This window comes from Lissotriton helveticus, chromosome 10 (genome assembly GCF_964261635.1).
Source record: "Lissotriton helveticus chromosome 10, aLisHel1.1, whole genome shotgun sequence".
Classification (NCBI taxonomy): Eukaryota; Metazoa; Chordata; class Amphibia; order Caudata; family Salamandridae; genus Lissotriton; species Lissotriton helveticus.
This window is the reverse complement of record NC_136071.1, coordinates 115750339-115772589: the sequence shown is the minus strand read 5'-3', so window position 1 is coordinate 115772589 and position 22251 is coordinate 115750339. Positions and strand designations below refer to the sequence as shown.

The 22251-nt window shown below is 51.0% G+C and overlaps 1 protein-coding gene across 1 annotated transcript in view; it reads right to left on the bottom strand.

The window, feature by feature from the left end:
- TRRAP (transformation/transcription domain associated protein) overlaps positions 1–22251 on the bottom strand; it is an 885394-nt gene that overhangs the window by 757930 nt on the left and 105213 nt on the right. The window contains exons 15-17 of the mRNA XM_078664902.1: positions 10071–10389; positions 9862–9959; positions 7451–7645 (exon numbers count right to left, since the gene is read on the bottom strand). Coding sequence (XP_078521028.1) covers positions 7451–7645; positions 9862–9959; positions 10071–10389 — 612 coding nt within the window. The remainder of the gene's footprint in view (positions 1–7450; positions 7646–9861; positions 9960–10070; positions 10390–22251) is intronic.

Genomic DNA, 22251 nt, shown 5'->3' with positions numbered 1-22251 from the left:
TCCTTACCTTAGAATATATACCCCAGCAATACCAACCCCGGCGGTGGGTCTGCTAACCAAGATCACACCAGAAAGTCCTGGAGAACGGAACGGCCGAAAAAGCCATCTCTCCGGACTTGGCTGTCCAGGCAGTAGTGCTTAGCGAACGTGTGCAGCAAGGCCCACATAGCTGCATGACAGATGTCCTGCAGGGGACTCCCCGACCCAGGGCAGTAGTAGCCGCCGTGGCCTGAGTGGAATGGGCACGCAGCCCCACAGGAGACTCCTTTCTAGCCAGTGAGTAACGAGCCTTTATGCACAAAACGACCCATCGAGAAATGGTTCGTTTGTGCACCTCCCGTCCCTTCATAGCGCCCACGTAACCAACAAAGAGCTGGTCGTCCACCCGGAACTGGCGTGTGCAGTCCAGATAAAACGAGAGCGCACGTTTTGGGACCAGACGGTGGAGCCTCTCTTCCTCTTTCGAGGGATGCGGAGGCGGAAAGAAGGTGGGCAAGGTGATGGACTGCCCGATGTGGAAGGCTGTGACTACTTTTGGCAGGAAAGAGGGACACATTCTCAAGACAACTTTGTCCTGATGGACAGAGAGGAAAGGAGGTTGAGAAGATAGAGCCTGGAGCTCACTCACTCTCCTGGCGGAGGTGATGGCAACCAGGAATGCAGTCTTAAGAGTTAGAAGACGAAGAGGGCAATTGTGGAGTGGCTCGAAAGGAGCGCACATCAAGTAAGTCAGAACAAGGTTCAAGTCCCACTGAGGCATCACGAAAGGAACAGGAGGAAACATGTGAGTGATGCCCTTCAAGAATCTATTTACAACAGGGGACTTGAAAAGAGAAGGCTGATCAGGAAGCCTTAAGAAGGCTGAAATGGCAGAGAGGTAGCCTTTGATAGTGCCCAGAGCAGAAGCCTGCTGGGCAAGAGAAAGAAGGAAGAGGAGAACCTCAGAAAGGGGGGCAGAAAGTGGATCCACAGCCTTTGCTGTGCACCATGCCACAAATTTGTTCCACCTGCAGGCGTATACCGATTTTGTGGAGGGACGCCTGGCTGCCAGAATCACATCACAGACTTAAGGAGGCAAGTCAAATGGCCTCAACTGTCGCCGCTCAATCTCCAAGCATGGAGGTGGAGACTGGACAGGTTCGGGTGGAGGACCGTTCCCTGCTGCTGCGACAGAAGGTCCTCCTGAAGAGGCAGACGAATCGGGGGATCGGCTGACATGCTGCGTAGCTGGGGATACCAGTATCTTCGTGCCCAGTCCGGAGCCACAAGGATGACTTGGGCCCAGTCGCGCCTGATCTTCTTCAGCACTCTGGGCAGAAGTGGTATAGGCGGAAAGGCGTACAACAGACCGCAGCTCCACTCGTGACGAAAGGCGTCTCCGAGCGAGTGCCGCCTTGGAAATTCCAACGTGCAGAACTGATGACATTGCGCATTCTTTTCTGTGGCGAATAGATCTAACCAAGGCTCTCTCCACTGCTGAAAGAGACCTTGCGCCACGTCCGAGTTAAGACGCCATTCGTGATCCATCATGCATAGACGGCTGAGTTTGTCCACCCTGGCGTTCAGGGAACCAGTCAGGTGTTGAACTATCAGGGACAAGCCCTGGTGTTCCAGCCACTGCCAGAGGCGCAGAGCCTCCTGACAAAGGGTCCATGACCCCACCCCGCCCCGTTTGTTGCAGTACCACATGGCGGTGGTGTTGTCCGTGAACACCTGCACTACACATCCCCCCCGGACAGAGGGAAGGAAGGCTTTCAGTGCAAGCCGGATCGCCTGCAGCTCCAGAAGGTTGATGTGGAGCCGGGACTCCGCCGGACACCAGAAGCCTCTGATCTCCCTCTCTCCCATGTGGCCCGCCCCATCCCAGGAGGGAGGCATCCGTCACCCCTACGTGCTCCGGTTGGGGTAGGGAGAGAGACCTGCCACTGGCCCAATCGCTGTCCGTGAGCCACCACTGCAACTGTCTAGCAGTGCCCTCTGAGGTCAGGACATGGTCAGACAGGTTGCCCTGATGATGGGCCCACTGAAACTTCACGTCCCACTGTAGAGCCCGCATCCGCCACCTGGCGTGATGCACCAGAAGAATGCAGGAGGCGATCAGCCCCAGAAGCCGCAGCTTCAACCTGACTGAGACTCGGGATAAAGGCTGAAAGATCGGAATCAGAGCCTGAATATCCCAAACCCGCTGTTCGAGAGGATAAACCCGAAACTGCGCCGAGTCAAGAACCGCTCCAATGAAAAGGAGCTTTTGAGAGGGGCTCAGGTGTGACTTCGGCACATTGATGGAGAACCCCAGCAGGTGTAGGAGGTCGGCCGTAGTCTGGAGGTGGCTGACGACTGCCTGGGGCGAGCCCGCCTTCAACAACCAGTCGTCGAGATAGGGGAAGACTGAGACCCCTAATCTGCGCAGATGAGCTGCGACCACCGCCATCACTTTCGTGAACCCCCGAGGGGTGCTGGTAAGGCCGAAGGGGAGCACAGTAAACTGAAAGTGCTCGTGGCCTACCGTGAACCGCAGGTAACGCCGGTGGGCCGGCAGGACGGGGATGTGAAAATATGCGTCCTGCAAGTCCAACGCTACCATCCAGTCTCCAGGGTCAAGGGCAGCTAAGACCTGAGCCAAAGTCAGCATCTTGAACTTCTTCCAGAGGAAGCTGTTGACGTTCCGCAGATCCAAGATAGGGCGCAGGCCCCCTTTGCCCTTCTTGGGTACCAGAAAGTAGTGGGAGTAACAACCACCCCCTACTTCCGGCCCAGGAATGCGCTCGATGGCCCCCTAGGCTTTGAGGGCCGTAACTTCCTCTTGCAAAAGTTGCAAGTGATCCCCCAACACGCGGTGGTACTGCGGTGGCATGGCTGGAGGGGTCGCCTCGAAGGGGAGGGAGTAGCCACTTAGGACGATTTGCAGCACGCACCTGTCCGATGTGATGGTTCGCCAGTGGAGGAGGTGATGGCGAACCCTGCCCCCACTGGCGTCAAATGGGCCTGAAAAGCCGGACTAGGAAGGCTTTGAGGCGGATGCTGCGGGGGTGGATGTGGACTGGCCTCACCTCTGTCCCCTGGCACCGCCACGGCAGTTACCACGTCCACCTCCCGCAGGATGTTAGTCTGCGGCCCGAGGCAGAAGGTTGCTGGCGCTGGCCTGACAGGCCCAAGGACTTGGCCGTAGCCCTGGAGTCCTTGAAACGCTCAAGCGCACTGTCTGCCTTGTCGCCAAAGACGCGACCGCCATCAAACGGCATATCCATGAGTGGGTTCTGGACATCCGCCTAGAAGTTGGCGGACCACAGCCAGGCGTGGTGGCGAACTGCCACCGTTGTGGAAATCGTCCTGCCTAGCGAGTCCGTGGTATCCAGCCCACATCGAATAGAGTACCGTGCTGCATCCTGCCCTTTCGCAAGGGCTTGAGCGAGTTTCGCCCAGGCCGCCTCCGGGCAGTCCCGCAGCACTTCCGCGACCGTGTCCCACAGAGAGTGGGTATAACGGCCCAAAAGGCAAGCGGTGTTGACCGACCGCAACCCCAAACTGAGTGAGGAGAACAGCTTCTTACCGAACTGCTCATACCTTTTGGATTCCCGATCAGGTGGAGCAGTCGGGAATGCGGTCTGGGAGTTAGAGGCCTGGATAACCAGGCTCTCGGGGGTTGGTGGACAAGAAACTAGGGTCGGCCGGGCGGTGGCATCTGGCCACGTTCCGATCTACAGGGGGGCCTGTAGCGGACCTGGACCAGGTGCCCAACAGAACGTCAGTAAGGGCCTCATTAAACGGCAGTAGAGGCTCCGAAGAGCTTGCCTGCGGTTTAAGGTCCTCGGTGAGTAGGTTAGTTCTCACGGCCGCGATGGAGAGCTCAAGAGCCAAGGCCTTGGCCCCCCTCGTCAACACCACGCTGTAAGCAGCCCCCTACTCCATAGCCACGGTAGGAGGGGAGACAAATCCAGTGTCGGGCGAAGTGTCCAGACCACTGGCCTCCCCTAACTCAACAGCCCAGTCCTGATACGACTGGCACTCCCGTGCCAGAGGGTCCTCAGACCCCTCCCAATCCTCCTCGCCCTCCATCTCCTGGTAGTCAGGTTCAAATGATGGGGCCGGATCATAGAAGAATTGCTCTTCTCTCTGCATCGAATGCGGCGTCGAGCGACGCCGGTCCGACGCCGGATCCGGACCGAGGGGTGGACCGGGGACAACGTCATCCGGAGACGGCGTCGAGGCCGACACCCTGGGGGTCAGCGCCGGCGGAGGGGTCGTAAGGTCGACCAGCGGCGACCCGGATCCGGATCCAGTGGGGCTCTGCGGCATCGGGACCGAAGTCGTCGATGGCGCCGGGGCCGAAGCACCAGACGGCGCCGGGGCCGAAGCCCCAGACGGCGCCGGGGCCGAAACCCCTGGCCCGCTTGGGCTCCCAGTTGGGGCCACGGGGCCCGAAGGCGCCACAGCGGGACCCGACGGAGGAGAGAGTGACCTCATGGCCATGAGGAAGGCATCGATCTCCTCCGGCGTCGCATTCAGCCCAGGGACCGGTGGGTATGGAGCTGCCCGCGGCGCCTGTGGCACCGCCGGAGCCGCGTGGGCGTTGTCGCCAGAGACCCCGGCCGCATCGCGCGAGCATCGGGGGGAGTCAGAAGAGCGATGACGTCTCTTCGACTTCTTGTGCCTCTTACCTGAGGACTTGTAGCCCGACGAATGGTGTAGACTTGCCGAGCTGCGATTACTGTAGACGCGCAACCGGTCCCTCGACCTCCTCCTGGACCGGGACCTCGAGCGGCGCGGGGCTGACTGCCGGATCTCGAGGCGCTTACGGGACCGCTCCCACCTAGCCTTCGACGTCAAGGCCCGACAGTCTGGGCACGACTTGTCGTCGTGGTCGGCCCCAAGGCAATAAAGGCACCGACGGTGGGAGTCGGTAACCGACATCAGGCGGTTACTATCGGCACAGGGTTTGAACCCGGGCATCCCTTTCGGCACCAAGAGTCTACCTACTCGAAAAAGGATCCAAAAAGTTAGTCAAAAAGTGACTAAGCGAGGGCGGCGTCTAAGTACTCCGACGGCTACATCCCGGCGCCAACCACGCCGATGATGGACGCGGAGCCGCAGACGACGCCTACAGACGCGCAGGGGTACTGCTACGCAAAACTTTCCGGATCCAGTCTGACGTCTGGGGATATTCTAAGGTAAGGAATCTAACACTAACCGGTTTCTTTCAGAGAGAGCACTTTGGGTTTTACATTGAGCACTGTACACTTTTGAGGAACCCCTGGACTTTGTGCATGGTATAACCACCTAGTGGCATAACATATACAGAGCCAGCTTCCAACATGGAGAAACATTTCTTTGATAGAAGAATGGAGATGCAAGATCTGAGTGGTGCTCAACTATTCCCTGTACTAGGGCCAATGTATTCCAGTACTTCGCAAGGGTTACATCTTGAAGGGTCAAAAAAGTCTTATGTCAAGCTTTTTTAAGACCATCCATCCAAGGGATTGATTCATGTATAACTAACGAATTTTCTAATAATTCCTAACTAGTGCACACTTTTACATTAAATTATGTCAAAGTGGATTGGGTGCTTTGCAGTAACCTTAATCCTGCTGAAAAGTGTAGACTTAAATGCAAATGTCAGTGCGCTTCCTATACTGGGAAGGTTTCTTCACAAAGCAACATCTCCTCTGGGAGACCGAGGGTTTCACTTCAACAAGGATCTCTTAAAAATAGTATGGCTCTTCTTCAAGAATGCTTCAAGAATTTTCACACTTTACTTTGATGCAGTTACAACTAGCTAAGCCGTGATTTAAAATACTTGCCATTCTTTATTTTGGTTTTTATATATTTACCAAGAGTTTTTAGAGTTCGGTCAAGCTCAAAGATCTTGTACAGACTAGGACAACAGTCAGTAACAAAAGAAGAGCACTAGTCAAAGGTCCAAAAAACATATACAAGTGAATGTGAAATGCACAAGAATAAGTGATCTGTCCACAAAAAGAGCATTTTATGCACTCTGCAATCCAAGACTACTATAATGGGATGAGAGAGTTAATCTTAACTACCTAAGCAAGAAGATTTGGAAGTAGTACTAACATCAACAGCCAAACTAGGTAGAGCAGAAAAGGAATTATGTTACCTATGTGGCTAGTCCCAGAGATAAGACATGATGATGCATGCAAGGTTGCTTTGAGAGGGGCATGATGGACTTTAGGTATGCCACAGAAAATGGCATCCCCACTGTCAAGCCTGGACCAAACAAATGCTTTAGCAACATCCTTGAGGACCTGCTCTAGAAAGCTTAGGAAATACGTTTTATGTGCGATCTTCAATCAGCACAGAGATGCTCCAGAATAAATTTACAGCGTTAACCGAGAACAGTCCGTCATTACATAGTATTTTTCTTCATTATACTTGTTGGTGTACCATGTAAACGTCCTACTCTTAGTTCATTTTTCCAAGTGGTGCAAAGTCATTAACAAGCCTACTCTTAGTCTCTTAAGTTATTGTGACAAATACTGCAACCTTACAATTTTCGGAAACCATGGAGATAGGCATCCAAAAAGAGACAGCAAAGACATAATAAGCCATTTCATTCTTAAGTTTGGAGTTCATATTTGAAGTCTTTTAGGTTGGGCATGGCTAGATTTGTTTGCGAAGTACATGGAGAAGGGAATTTGATAGATATATGAATATTTACAAATAGAGGGAAGAAAATGTTCCACACTATCCATTTTACTACTAAAGACTTTACATGAATGGCTGGCCACCCAAAAAAGGAGACCATCCTTGCCATCACATAGAATATGACATGGCCACCACACTAATGTACGAATGACTAAATGCTACTAGCAGACCCTGTGAGAAAAATACTTGCTGACAACTTGTTTGTGAGGCACGATTATGGGTTCACAAGGCAGTTTGTAGTTAAAGAGAAGGTCTCTGGAGTATTGTTGTTGATTCTGGTATTCCTAAGGTCATGCATGCTACTAATGCACACCAATTATATAACCATGTTACGCCCTGACTCTCAGAGTAGTGTCAATGTTAAATGCCCCATTCCTGGCCAAACGTATTATGCGCTCTACTAATATAACATTACAATTAGAGTGCCAGCTCGCAAGTAACTATATCCGAAACTCAGATCATTATTATATGAGAAGCTGTATACAGTTTCCAACAGGCAAACACTATTTTTCACCAGCTGACAATGTGCCCTTAGGGGAACAAACGCCTTCATGGAAAATGAGCACCAAATGTTTGTTCTATTTGATATTTCATTTCAAAATTAAAAATAATTTTTATTTTGTTAGCCCAGCTCTAAATACATTGTTTATGGTCATAACAGGCAAATGCTTGATACAACTGTGCTACAACTTACAGAGGTTTGCAGATGGAAGCTATTACCTGTGTGGAAGAAAAAGGCAGCAATATTTTTAACAACATAGCAAGACTGCAGATATCAACATATTACCTGCAGGGCATAATTTTTGGAGATTCTTTCCACCACGTAGGGCACCGTTGTTTGAAAGATTTCTTTAAAAGTTAATGGATTCATCATTGTAAAGACTCCAGCAAAATGCTCCAGTACTTCTTTTTCCTCCTTCATTCTTACAGTTTGGCAGTTTGCTAGTCGCACATATGTCTGTCCATTTCCTGCTATTTGTACCTGAAAAGTTAACAAGAGTTTAATAGAAAAAAGTGATACTACAGTTTGACCTAAGGTAGGTCTGCAAAACACGACACTTAACGGATATTTGCATAAATGAACAAAAACGCAAACTGAAGGATAAAATGTACAGCTAAAGTTGGAGACAACGTGCTAGCATGGGTGGAGAAAAGAAAGCACGGTACAATTCCACTGAATCATGTCTCAGCAATAAGTAACTGGGAGGACATCATAGCCGAGCTTCAATTGAACCTGGGAAACGCACGAGACAGAATCTCGAGTAATAAGCATACTACGACACCTGGAGCTTCCCGCCACTCTAAGGACATAATCAAGTACAAATCCTTCCTATCCTTAGGGCGCTGGAAGACAAGAAAAGAGGGGGTAAATTAACTGATGGCAGCTCTATCACAGCCTTGAGGTCAGCTGATAAAAAGAAAGTATGATAGAATAAAAGGGAGCAAATCGAAAAGGAATGACTCAAAGTGTTCTCCCTGAAGAAAGAGAAGAACCATTTCAGGCTGTGGAGGCACATCAATCAGCTGAGCAACTGAGGAGCGATAAAGGGGTAGCTGAACGTGACTGTATAAACTACGTAAAACATCTATACTTGACAGAACCACTAGACAAAGGGACCACCAAACAGCCTGGAAGTAGGGAACTGCACGCCCCAAGGCACGTCAATAATAGGCGGCAAAGTAATTCGGATCATCAATACAATGACGAATGATGGAGCCCCAGGGACAAATGGGATCCCGCACCAGTATTCAAAACAGCACGGGTCTTCCGAGCATCAATTTTAACCCCACTCTTTAATTAAGTCTTCATGACTGCGACGGCGCCAAACTCACTGGAGGGGTTCCATACTTTTGCCCATTCACAAAAAATGTGACCGCTCCAGGCCATCAAACTATAGGCTAGTTGCTCTTCTTGATCTAAAAGCAAAGGCATATGTCCGATTACATTAGAGGGACCTGGAGTCATGGGTAAAAGATAAAGGTATCATTCTGTTTTTTTAATCAGGTTTCAGGTTACACTCTTCAACCATGAACAACATTGTAGCACTGGCATACTTATCCACACAAGTGGTCAAGAAGAAGCACCAACCATTGTTCTGCTACTTCATTTACTACAGCACTGATTTTGATAGGGTGGACTGCAGCTCACTATGGTGGAAACTGACCATAATGTTAAAGGCAAGAACATCGCTATACGAAGGGACATGGGTTTGGGTCAAAACAAGCCCTAATACAGTAACCTCTAAAGTCCCTACAAACAACAGTCTCAAACAGGGCTGTGTTTTGGCCCCTTCACTCTACCCTGCAGATAGGAGGGGTGGGGGGTGGGGAGGTCCTGCAAGGTGCCAGCTTAGTAGCCCAAGGTTGGGCAGGGTGAGAATTCCTATCTTGCAATATGCGGATGAAACAGCAATAATGACACAGTCAGGAGGCTCTCCAGAGAACACTCATAGCGCTTGAACTCTATAACCAAGGGAACCATCTACTGGTCAATCAGAGCAAAACCAAGGTAGTAGTGTTTGGGAAATATCCACACAAAAGGCAAGCTCACTGGCAACTGGGAGATCTGCAAAGTGGGACAGTAACAGCCTACAACTACCTTGGGGTCTGGTTTTCAGAAAGGGCCAATTGGAACATACACCAAAAAGCACCGTAGCACTAAGGCCAACAGTGTTTTGGCCATTCTAATGCATCTTCAACTGTACAAACATGATAAGAACACTACTGCTAGGAATGCTTTAGAAGTGTAAGGTTTACCTTAGATTGGTAACAAAGATAGATATCCTAAGGGTGGGTACTATCGCCAATAGAGGACTTGCTGGCTCTCCAACCCTTTTGAAATATTTTTATATTTAACTTGGGTTCATAAAGTTCTGTTCAATGTCTACTCCTATAGTACTCTTGCAGCACTAGATAAGCTAAATAAGCTTCATTATTTCTGTAATCATTATAAACATACACTTCTACATTTCTGGAATACCACTGAATATTCTGAGCAAATGCAAATATACAGTTTGATGTAATACGTAAACTTTGTTTGAAAACTCCAGTGAAGAATTGAAAAAATATGATCTACACAACACAAATATACAATCTTAGAAAATTATCAAATACACAACACAAATCAAAAAGTAAGTAAAACCAGTTGCAATGGAACAATTCCTATGTACAAAATAAATTACAGTCCAATCTTCATACCTGATATATGTCTAAGGCTTGCATGGCATATTTCACTAGTTTGATATAAATCTGAGTCTCCTTAGGTTGGAACTGCTTGTTGGGAATAAACTGGGCCTCTGAAAAAAAAAGTGGAAGACAAAATGAGTTAATGCTGAAAATCTTTCATTCATTTCTAAACTACAATGTAACCGTGAATGCTTATGTTATAAGAAGCTGTGTAGCATTACCACCAGGTGCTTTACACGACGTTATGCCCCATGTAATTGTCTTGACACCACAGACCAATGTTTTTACCAAACTCCGGCAGTCTGTCACTTGGAATGTCTGCTTATCCTCCTTGTCTTTCTCTCCTTGCTTGTCAAAGACTGGCACAGGAGCTGGCAGCGGAGGTGCTGGCGGTGCTGGAGGAAGAGCGGGGGTAGATGGGGCCACGGGGACACCAGATAATGCAGCTTCCACAACCCCAAGTTCAGATTGTGGCTTGCACTTCTTGAAGATGGCAGGAAGCTGGTAGCGGGAAATGGTGTGGAATTTTAAAACAAAAACCTGTATAGGAAAAACAAGGCATTCATTTAACCGTATAATACGAAACAAAAAAGATGGCCTGCGAACAAGAGTAAGATTAATTGGTTGGGAACCCTGTAAACATATTCAAAGCTACTGATATGTTACAAAAGGTGCCCTTTAAAATGTAGCTATTTCCCAAAAAGTAGCAAGTTCCTTTCAACCTGCTCTGACATTCCAAGTTAGCTTTAATACAGCATAAAGAACCTTACAAAACATCCTAAAAGTAATAAATAAATGCAACACTGCTAAATTCAATACACAAAATTGACTCGCACAGCAATGCTACAAAAGCAATATTAAACCTGAATAGCCTATTGCACCCCACAATTCTAGAATGAGCTTAATCAATGGGTATAAATAAAAGCAAAGAACACAGCTGAGAGCTTATAAGAAAACATTTAAAATGTATTCAAAAGGTTAAGTCCGTGGCAGCTACAGTCTTAGGTCTTGTAACTCTGGGTAAAAGTCTCTCACAGCAGAAAAAATTTGCTATGAAATGCAAGCTCTTCATAATGCACAAGTTACTACTTGTGTAACGATATATCGGTAAGAGACATTAGTTAGTGATAGATTCCTTACCATAGAATATCCCCAGGTGTCAGACTGGATCCGGAAATTTTTGCATAGCAATACCCTAGCGCGTCGGTAGGCGTCGTCTGCGGCTCCGCGTCCGTCGTCGGCGTCGTTAGCGCCGGAATGACATCGTCGGAGTACTTAGACGCCGCCCATGCGCGCTGACGTCAGTTCTGATACACAGCTTTTCCGCGCCAGATACGCAGAACCATGATAGAACCAAAACTGGTGCCAAGAAACTAGGGCCCTGAAAGGGGATGACCTTAACCCTAGATATCGGTTCGCAGAACGGGGAGGATGGGTGGGTCGGTAAGGAATCTATCACTAACTAATGTCTCTTACAGATATATCGTTACACAAGTAGTAACTTGTGCATCTGAAAGAGACACGTTAGTGATAGATTCCTTACCTTAGAATAGATACCCCAGCAATACCAACCCCGGTGGTGGGTCTGCGAACCAATAATCACACCAGAAAGTCCTGGAGGACGGAACGGCCAAAGAAGCCATCCCTCCGACTTGACTGTCCAGGCAGTAGTGTCGTGCGAACCTGTGCAGCGAGGCCCACGTAGCTGCCTGGCAAATGTCCTGTAAGGGCACTCCCCGGCTTAGGGCAGTTGTAGTTGCCGTGGCCCGAGTGGAATGAGCCCTAAATCCAACAGGGGGCTCCTTCTTAGCCATGGAGTAACATGCCTGGATACACAAGATGATCCACCGGGAGATGGTCCTCTTGTGTAATGCCTTCCCCTTCTTAGCACCCACGTAGCCAACAAAGAGTTGGTCATCCACCCGGAACTGGCGTGTGCGATCCAAATAGAATAGAAAGAGAGCGCACGTTTTGGGTCCAGACGGTGGAGCCGCTCTTCCTCTTTAGAGGGATGCGGAGGCGGAAAGAAGGTTGGGATGGTGATAGACTGCCCGATGTGGAAGGCTGAGACAACCTTGGGCAGGAAAGATGGCTTGGCACGCAACACAACCTTGTCCGGATGGACAGAAAGGAAAGGTGGAGTACAAGAAAGGGCCTGGAGCTCACTCACTCTCCTGGCAGAGGTGATGGCAACCAGGAAAGCAGTCTTTAGAGTCAGAAGACGAAGAGGACAGTTGTGGAGTGACTCAAAGGGAGCGCACATCAGGAAGGTAAGAACAAGGTTCAAGTCCCACTGGGGCATCACGAAGGGAACAGGAGGGAACATGTGCGTGATGCCCTTAAGAAATCGATTTACAATAGGGGACTTGAACAAAGAAGGCTGATCAGGTAGCCCTTGACAGTGCCCAGAGCAGAGCCCTGCTGGGCAAGAGAAAGAAGGAAGAGGAGAACCTCAGAAAGGGGGGGCAGAGAGTGGATCCACAGCCTTTGCTGTGCACCATGCCACAAATCTGTTCCACCTGCAGGCGTATACCGACTTTGTGGAGGGACGCCTGGCTGCCAGAATGACATTACAGACTTCGGGAGGCAAGTCAAATGGCCTTAACTGTCGCCGCTCAATCTCCAAGCTTGTAGGTGGAGACTGGACAGGTTCGGGTGGAGGACCGTCCCCTGCTGATGCGACAGAAGGTCCTCCCGAAGGGGCAGACGAATCGGGGGATCGACTGACATGCTGAGTAGCTCGGGATACCAGTATCTTCGTGCCCAGTCCGGAGCCACAAGGATGACTTGGGCCCGGTCGCGCCTGATCTTCTTCAGCACTCGGGGCAGCAGTGGTATAGGCGGAAAGACGTACAACAGACGGCAACTCCACTCGCGACGAAAAGCGTCTCCGAGCGAGTGCCGCCTTGGAAATTCCAACGCGCAGAACTGATGACATTGCGCGTTCTCTTCGGTGGCGAATAGATCTTACCAAGGCTCTCCCCATTGCTGAAAGAGGCCCTGCGCCACGTCCGAGTTCAGACGCCATTCGTGATCCATCATGCACCGACGGCTGAGTTTGTCCGCCCTGGCATTCAGAGAACCTGCCAGGTGTTGAACTACCAGGGTCACACCCTGACTTTCCAGCCACTGCCAGAGGCGCAGAGCCTCCTGGCATAGGGTCCACGACCCCACCCCGCCCTGTTTGTTGCAGTACCACATGGCGGTGGTGTTGCCCGTGAACACCTGCACTACACTCCCCCGGACAGAGGGGAGGAATGCCTTCAGCGCTAGCCGAATCGCCCGTAACTCCAACAGGTTGATGTGGAGCCGGGCCTCCGCCGGAGACCAGAGTCCTCTGATCTCCGCCTCTCCCATGTGGCCACCCCAGCCCTGGAGGGATGCGTCCGTCAGAACTACGTGCTCCGGGTGGGGTAGGGAGAGGGATCTGCCACTGACCCAATCGCGGTCCGTGAGCCACCACTGCAACTGTCTTGCAGTGCCCTCCGAGATCAAGACGTGATCGGACAGGTTGCCCTGATGCTGGGCCCACTGAAACTTCAGGTCCCACTGCAGAGCTCGCATCCGCCACCGGGCGTGACGCACCAGTAGGATGCAGGAGGCCATCAGCCCCAGAAGCCGCAGCGTCAACCTGACCGAGACTCGGGATAAAGGCCGAAAGATGGGAATCAGAGCCTGAATATCCCGAGCCCGCTGTTCGGGAGGGTAAACACGAAACTGCGCAGAGTCTAGAACCGCTCCGATGAAGAGGAGCTTCTGAGAGGGACACAGGTGCGACTTCGGCACATTGATGGAGAACCCCAGCAAATGCAGGAGGTCGGCCGTAGTCTGGAGGTGGCTGACGACTGTCTGGGGCGAGCCCGCCTTCAACAACCAGTCGTCGAGGTAGGGGAAGACTGACACCCCTAACCTGCGCAGATGAGCTGCGACCACCGCCATCACCTTCGAGAACACCCGTGGGGCGCTGGTAAGGCCAAAGGGGAGCACGGTAAACTGAAAGTGCTCGTGGCCTACCGTGAACCGCAGGTAACGCCGGTGGGCCGGCAGGACGGGGATGTGAAATTAAGCGTCCTGCAAGTCCAACGCTACCATCCAGTCTCCGGGGTCCAGGGCAGCTAAGACCTGAGCCAAAGTCAGCATCTTGAACTTCTGTTGACGGAGGAAGCCGTTGACGTTCCGTAGGTCCAAGATCGGGCGCAGGCCCCCCTTGCCCTTCTTGGGCACCAGAAAGTAGTGGGAGTAACATCCACACCCTACTTCTGGCCCAGGAACGCGCTTGATGGCCCCCTTGGCCAAGAGGGCCGTGACTTCCTCTTGCAGAAGTTTCAAGTGATCCCCCGACACGCGGTGGAATTGCGTGGCATGGCCGGAGGGGTCGCCTCGAAGGGGAGGGAGTGCCCCTTCGGACGATTTGCAGCACCCACCTGTCCGATGTGACAGTGAGCCAGTGGAAGTGGTGATGGTGTCACATGGGCCTGAAAGCTCGGACTAGGAAGGCTTGGAGGCAGGTGCTGCGGAGGGAGGTGTGGACTGGCCTCGCCGCTGACCCCGACTGCCGCCGCCACGGCAGTTTCCACGGCCGCCACCGCGCTGCTGGGTATTCTGCAGTGCGTGGCTGGCAGCACGTGTGGGGACGCCCCTTCCGTGGCCACGAAAGGAGAGAAAGGCACCCGATTGCTGGCGCGTGGCCGAGAGGCCTAAGGACTTGCCCGTAGCCCTGGAGTCCTTAAAGCGCTCCAGCGCATGGTCTGCCTTGTCGCCAAAGAGGCGACGGCCATCGAACGGCATATCCAGGACGGTGGCCTGGACATCGGCCGAGAAATTGGCAGACCTCAACCAGGCGTGGCGGCGAACCGCCACCGTCGTTCCCGTCGCCCTGCCCAGTGAGTCCGTGGTATCCAGTCCACACCGGATAGAGTATCGTGCCGCATCTCGACCCTCCACAAGGGCTTGGGCGAGTTTAGCCCGGACCTCCTCCGGGCATTGTGGCAGCACGTCCGCGACCGTGTCCCACAGTGTGTGGGTGTAGCGGCCCAAGAGACACGCGGTATTGACAGACCGCAGTCCCAGACTCAGGGGCGAGAACACTTTCTTCCCGAACTGTTCGTATCTCTTGGATTCCCGTTCGGGCGGGGCCGTCGGGAATGCGGTCTGGGAAGTGGAGGCCTGGATAACCAGGCTCTCTGGGGTGGGATGGGTGGACAAAAAGCAAGGGTCGCCCGGAGCCGGGCGGTAGCGTCTGGCCACGTTCCTATCCACAGGCAGACCCGTGGCGGGCTTGGACCAAGCGCCCACAAGAACGTCACATAAGGCTTCATTAAACGGCAGCAGAGGCTCACTGGAGCTTGCCTGCGGTTTAAGAACCTCAGTGAGGAGGTTAGTCCTCACGGCCGCAACGGGGAGCTCAAGGCCCAAGGCCTTGGCTGCCCTCGTTAACACTACGCTATAAGCAGCCCCCTCCTCCATAGCCACGGTGGGAGGGGAGACAAATCCAGTGTCTGGCGAGGTGTCAATACCACTGGCCTCCCCAAGCTCATATGTCCAGTCCTCTTGAGACTGACACTCCTGTGCCAGAGGGTCCTCAGACCCCTCCCAATCACCTCCGCCACCAGTCTCCTGTAACTCAGGGTCAACAGACTGGGCCTCCTCATGGAAATAACAAGCATTTACAATGCAATGGTTTCGCCTTTGGAAAAGTTAGAGCTATTGGCATTGTAAATGACAACATTTGTATTTATGTGTTGGTTTTGAAAACAGATAAATAAATGGCATTGTCATTTACATTGCCATTAGCTTAATCTCTGCAGTCACTCTGCAGTCCCTAGCACTCCCTAGTCACGCTGCACTCCCTAGTCACGCTGCACTCCCTAGTCACGCTGCACTCCCTAGTCACGCTGCACTCCCTAGTCACGCTGCACTCCCTAGTCACGCTGCACTCCCTAGTCACGCTGCACTCCCTAGTCACGCTGCACTCCCTAGTCACGCTGCACTCCCTAGTCACGCTGCACTCCCTAGTCACGCTGCACTCCCTAGTCACGCTGCACTCCCTAGTCACGCTGCACTCCCTAGTCACTCTGCACTCCCTAGTCACGCTGCACTCCCTAGTCACTCTGCACTCCCTAGTCACTCTGCACTCCCTAGTCACTCTGCACTCCCTAGTCACTCTGCACTCCCTAGTCACTCTGCACTCCCTAGTCACTCTGCACTCACCACTCTGCACTCACCACTCTGCACTCACCACTCTGCACTCACCACTCTGCACTCACCACTCTGCACTCACCACTCTGCACTCACCACTCTGCACTCACCACTCTGCACTCTGCACATTAACCAGTTCCAGTATGAAACCAAGGCATTAATTGTGATCATTAATCCATCACAGGGAATCAACATTGCATGGTATTTCAAGGAAACTGTAAAAGTACACTAACGAAAAGCCAGCAGCAGCAGTGGGTAGGTACAGTAATATTCTTTTAATAATAGAACGCCCACACCCCTAAAACTATAGTGGGTGGAAAGGAACAGGGCCCAGGAGAGGCAAACAGAAACAAACGTTTAGGCAGATCTATTGGCTTTGCCAATATTTTTAAGCTCTCTTGTAGAGAAGTTAAGTATTGAAATGATTAATAAGCTGTCACTTAATTCCAAGGTTTCTTTGGCGACAGGAGAAATAATGTAACTGCTTCGCAGGGATACATGGCTGTAGAAACAACACACAATTAAGGAAATGTATACATAATTGGCAACAATAAACGGATCTGATAAGTACATATATCATATGTGCCTCCCTGGCCAGAAAATATAACAAATGTGCTTCCTTTAGTAAGCAGTGCACATTGGAATATAAATGCACACATCAATCGTGCACCAATGTAGTTGTTAAAGAAAGCTGAGCTGCCTTGAAAGCGCATTGGGATGCCCAACTAGAAGGAACCGCTGCGAAGGAGTTGTGGACAAACCCTGGCAATAAACTGTGGGGAAAAGGCTGCACAGTCAATTTCAGTCCGACAGTATTAATAAAACGCCCTGAGAGAAAAATTGCACAAATCGTACCTCAATGTATACAATGGTCAACATACATAATTGTGCTTGTCGGTTAAGCCTTACAGTTCTAAGCACACTTATAACAGATGGTATTAAAACATCCAGTGCGAGGAGGAAACTAGCAAGAGTTGGCAGGGATACGCTAAAAGCGCATGCTGCGAGGGTAAACATGTATTGTAAGCACAGCAAAGGGATACAGATTGCTGGGATTGTGATAAGTGGGGTCGAACAGAACATATGGTCACCTGCCATCCGCACTCCAGTCCCAATATGCTCCTGGGCCTGCCTGGTATCAGCGAGGAGCCAGGCCTCTCCCATGGGGCCTCTGCAGCTAGTTTGGTCAGACTCCTGCTAACCACATATACACATAAAAGCCAGTAGATCTCTGGGACAGAGGAGGTTGGTGGGGGTGGTCGGGGGGCTCTTCATCACAGATCTCTGCTCATCACAAGCTGTTATCTTTAAAATGCCTATAAAGTTGGCCAAAACTAATAGAATGAGTATATAATACTGCAGGAAAACGGGACAACTAGTCACGCATTGAGTAATTAAATCAAACTCCTTTTGAGTGACTCTGGGTAGTATCTACAGTCATTCACGAACTGTTCCTTTCTAAAAAAAAAACATGGCATGATTATTATATAGCATGCAATCAAAGCAGTGCATGTAAAACTAACCTCTGGACATTATCTCAAAGGGCAATGCTTAGAGAAGCTTGAACACCTAACGGAAATTAGCCTGTGAAATAAGGGCGGTTTATAGGCAGAATGCCACAGTAATTAAATTACATGGAAGGATAAAACGCGAAGCAGACACACCAGGCATCTAACCCTGCCTGCAAGCTACACGTGTAACTGCGCTCTACCCAAAAGATCTTTCACTAGCGTAGACAGACACCTGAAGCTGCAGTATTTTCAACCAGACTGAAATACCCACACGGCTGACCAGATAACAGAAGTGTGAGCATACAAGGCAGACAGCCTTAAACACGCGTGCCACGGCATGCCAACAGTGAACGAGCTGCAGTGCACTGCCCTCCCCACAGGGGCTTCTGGCGCTGCAATCCCCCCTCCCACAGCAATACCAGCCCCGGAGTTGCATATGAAAGCAGCGCTTCTTTAAATACAAGTGGTCTTGTGTAACCGCCTGCTTTCCGTTGCGGTTCCGTCAGTTCAAGGAGTAACAAGCACCTACGAGGACACGGGGGCCGCCTAAGAAAATATATATTTACCTGGGCGTGCTGGCCTCGTGTTTCTGGTTTTTCTTTCCCTTGAGAACTGTTAATAGACCTGGCGGCTCAGACACAGCTTGCAAAGCCTGCAGAGGGGAAAGCAGCAGTATTGGGTCTCGCAGATAGAAACAAGCACCTACGAGGACACAGGGGGCGGGAGAGGACACGGGGGGCGGGAGGGGGCGGGAGAGGACACGAACGGCGGGAGGGGGCGGGAGAGGACACGGACGGCGGGAGGGGGCGGGAGAGGACACGGACGGCGGGAGGGGGCGGGAGAGGACACGGACGGCGGGAGGGGGCGGGAGAGGACACGGACGGCGGGAGGGGGCGGGAGGGTTCGCGGGAGAGGACACGGACGGCGGGAAACGTGCACAGGACAGCGAGGGGGGGGGCGGAAAGGCACACGGAGGGGGCGGGAATGGACAGACTTTCAGTGAAAGGGGAGGGAACGGGAAAAAACTTAACTCCGCCCTGGGAAAAAATCTCGGGAACGCCCCCGAATCTGGTCCGGCCTTGACGGACAGATCTGGCACTCAATGGCTAGCCTCCATTTATGGAGCTAGCCAATGAGAGCCGGGGGACGTTCCCGAAGTGCTTATGGTCAACATAGGATTTCACCTGCGCCGAAAAGCTGCGCAAAGCGCAGCCTTCGGCAGGCGAAACCCAAAAATCTCCAAAGGCCGTTCCGGCGCCAGAGTCGGACCGGAGGGAAGACTGGGGACGGCGTCCACAATGGGCGCCGGGGGCGACACCCTCGGGGTCGGCGCCGGTGAGGTCGTGAGGTCGACCGGCGACGACCCGGATCCGGAAGCGGGTCCGGTGAGGTCATGCGGCGCCGGGACCGAAGTCGCTGGCGGCGCCGGGGCCGAAGCACCCGGCGGCGCCGGGGCCGATGCGCCCGACCCGCTAGGGCCTCCAGCCGGGACCGCTGGGCCCGAAGGCGCCGCGGGGCCCGGCTGAGGAGGGAGGGACCTCACGGCCATGAGGTACCGCTCGACCTCCTCCGGCGTCGCGCCGTGCCCAGGGACCCGAAGGTGTGGGGCAGGCGGCGACGCTTGCGACTCTCTCGGAGCCACGAGGGCGGTGTCGCCCGAACCCCCGGCCGCATCGTGTGAGCGTCGTGGTGGGTCGGAGGAGCGATGATGCCGCTCCGACCTCTCATGCCTCTTACCTGAGGACTTGGATCCCGACGACCGATGTCCACACCCGGAGCTGCGGGGACTCCGACCCCGCGACCGGTCCCTCGACCTCCCGTGGGACCGGGACCTGGAACGGCGCGAGGCCGACTGCCGGAGCTCGAGCCGCTTGCGGGACCGCTCCCGCCTAGCCTTCGACGTCAGGGCCCGGCAGTCGGAGCAGGTGCGGCCGTCGTGGTCGAGGCCTAAGCACTTCAGGCACCGGCGATGGGGGTCCGTGACCGACATCAGTAGGTCGCACTTCGAACAGGGCTTGAACCCGGGCATCCCTACCGGCACCGTCGGAGTGATGATCAAATGATCAAAAAGATCAAGAAGTTTAGTCAAAAAATGACTAGGGGTAGAGCTTCTCCGGATCTGCGCTAGCTGGCGCGGAAAAAAGAAGAACTGACGTCAGCGCGCATGGGCGGCGTCTAAGTACTCAGACGACGTCATTCCGGCGCTAACGATGCCGACGACGGACGCGGCGCCGCAGACGACTCCTACTGACGCGCAGGGGTATTGCTACGCAAAAATTTCCGGATCCAGTCTGACGCCTGGGGATATTCTAAGGTAAGGAATCTATCACTAACGTGTCTCTTTCAGATGAACATTTTATATTGTGTTAAGAACGAACATATTAAAAAACTAACAGCTTTTGTAGTCTGCGTTTTCTGCTACTCTGATATCAGGAAGTTCCTAGCCCTTTGTATTTCAGACCTTTCCGTACCATTCAATCGCTCACTCACTCACTCAATTGCTAGAGGTAAGCTGTAATGCCTTTGACAGCTGGGATCACAAAAACAATTGCACTCCAGCTTCATACCCAATTAAACTCACCTTAGGCACTGGATTCTACAGTGATAGCAGTCCAGCAGTCAAAACTTTATTTAGTGCTTTAGAAGCTCACTGGACTAAATATACAGTAAATGCTAATATATTTATGAAAAAGAAGGCTTTCTTAAAAATAGACAACGTTTAATTGTTGGCATGTTACCACAGTGGTATTAAAATTGGAATGCAGACAAAAACAACACAGGAAGCATGACCACCTTATGAGGCAGAGATAAAATCTTGAACACGTTCATAGAGTTTACAGAATTGGTGCTAAGTTTTAAATAACAGGGGCCTGTTGTAATATTATAATATGGGGTTGGGGACAAAAGCTTTTTCTGCATGCAAATACTTGCAGGCTCAAGAAAGAAGAATTCAAGCAAAGGAATTTGTAGCCCATTCCTATGGCTTCCAGGTGGGTATTGTGAGGCACTGGGCACAGTAATGTAGGGTGGTGAGGAACGCTGATAAGGATCCCAACCGGTCTTAAATTAAAGTAGTAACAGTGTTTGCCAAATATGGTGTGTGGGATCCAGTTAAAATCAAATTACAAAAACTAAATTGGATGGAAGTGGAAACATGCAATTAGGACACAAATAGACCACATGTCCATTTTTTTCCTATTTAACATTTAAGACAAAGATTGAGCTCAATTCATAAAGCAGTTTGTGCATCTAACTTCCATTTAGAGGTGCCATTAAATACTTTTCAAGGTGCAAACTCCTATTTTCGATACACAATCATGAATGTTGGAATTTTAAATGTACAAATGGGAGTTGATCACATGGAAATTAGGTAATATTTTTGGGGGACATTCTTCAGAGGGTGTACCAGCAAACGTTTAAGAATGCCCTCAAGCTCCTTAGCTAACTAGTCTTCACCAAACATTTGCAGAAAGTTTATCACCCTGAAAAGGCATCAATATAATCACAGTGCCCCCACAACCCTCTCTGCCCCTGAAAAACGAAGAGGTATAAGAGAGAAGAAGTCCTTAAGAAGGAAACATTTCTACGAGAAAGCTAAAACAAAGTGCAAGTGTGCAAATGCACTTACACATCACATCTGACCAAATAGAAATGTTTGTAGATCAACAGGCGTATTTATGGAATTCTGTCCTGGTTGATGGCCTATACCCCAGGAGTGAAAGTAGGCATAAGTAAGTCATAATTTAAGGAATTATTTGCAAATTCATTAAGATTAAAATGTAACTCAAGCATAGGTGTAAACTCAACGAGCAAGTTTAGAACGTTTGTTATTCAAAGTAATCCAGGAAACAAGATTTGCAACAACGATATTGAATTGCTTTACATTTTGTGATAAATTGCCTCTTTTAACATGGTTAGCCCCCACTTTTTGCCTGGACATGGATGTGGTTTTGATTGTAGTGCAAAAGGTCCCTGTGTCCGTACTTCTTCCCTAACACCTATTCCCCAATTGGCCCTTCAGGCACCTGGGTACCAAGAGCATGGGGACTGAAGAGGGCCCCCTAAGTACCCCTCACCTAGGCCATGCAGACTGCCACTGCAGCATGCCTGGCCTGGTGCAGACAAAATCGAGATGGCACACTACCTGTGTGCCATGCCAGCTAGCACTTCCGAATATATAGGTAAGTTAACTCTCTAGCAGGCCTTACCAGCACTAAGGCAGGGTGCACTATATCCCAGGTGTGGGCAAATCTGCATGAGCTGATATGTTCCTACAATATTAAGGACTAGACCCTAATATTGTAAGTGACAGTTAAGCCACAGAGAGTACATGGGCCGGCTACTCGACAACTCAAGTTCCAAAGCACCATGATGGCTTCACCAAACAGAAGCATTTGCAATGCAATAGGTCTCGCATTAGGAAAGTGTGAGCTATTGGTATTGTAAATGACACAGTTTTTAAATATGTGTTGGCTTTGAAAATATATAAATTAATAGCATTGTTATTCACAAAGCCAATAGCTTACACTTTCCTAATGCGAGTCCTATTGGCTATGGCAATGCTTGTTGGTAGCAAGCAAGGATAGTGCTGTTGTGGTCATAACTACAGCCCTTTCTGTCCTCTCCCTCCCGGGTGTCTCACTCTAATGTACTAATGCTGCAAATGCAGACCCGTGTACGTTGCAAGTGCTTG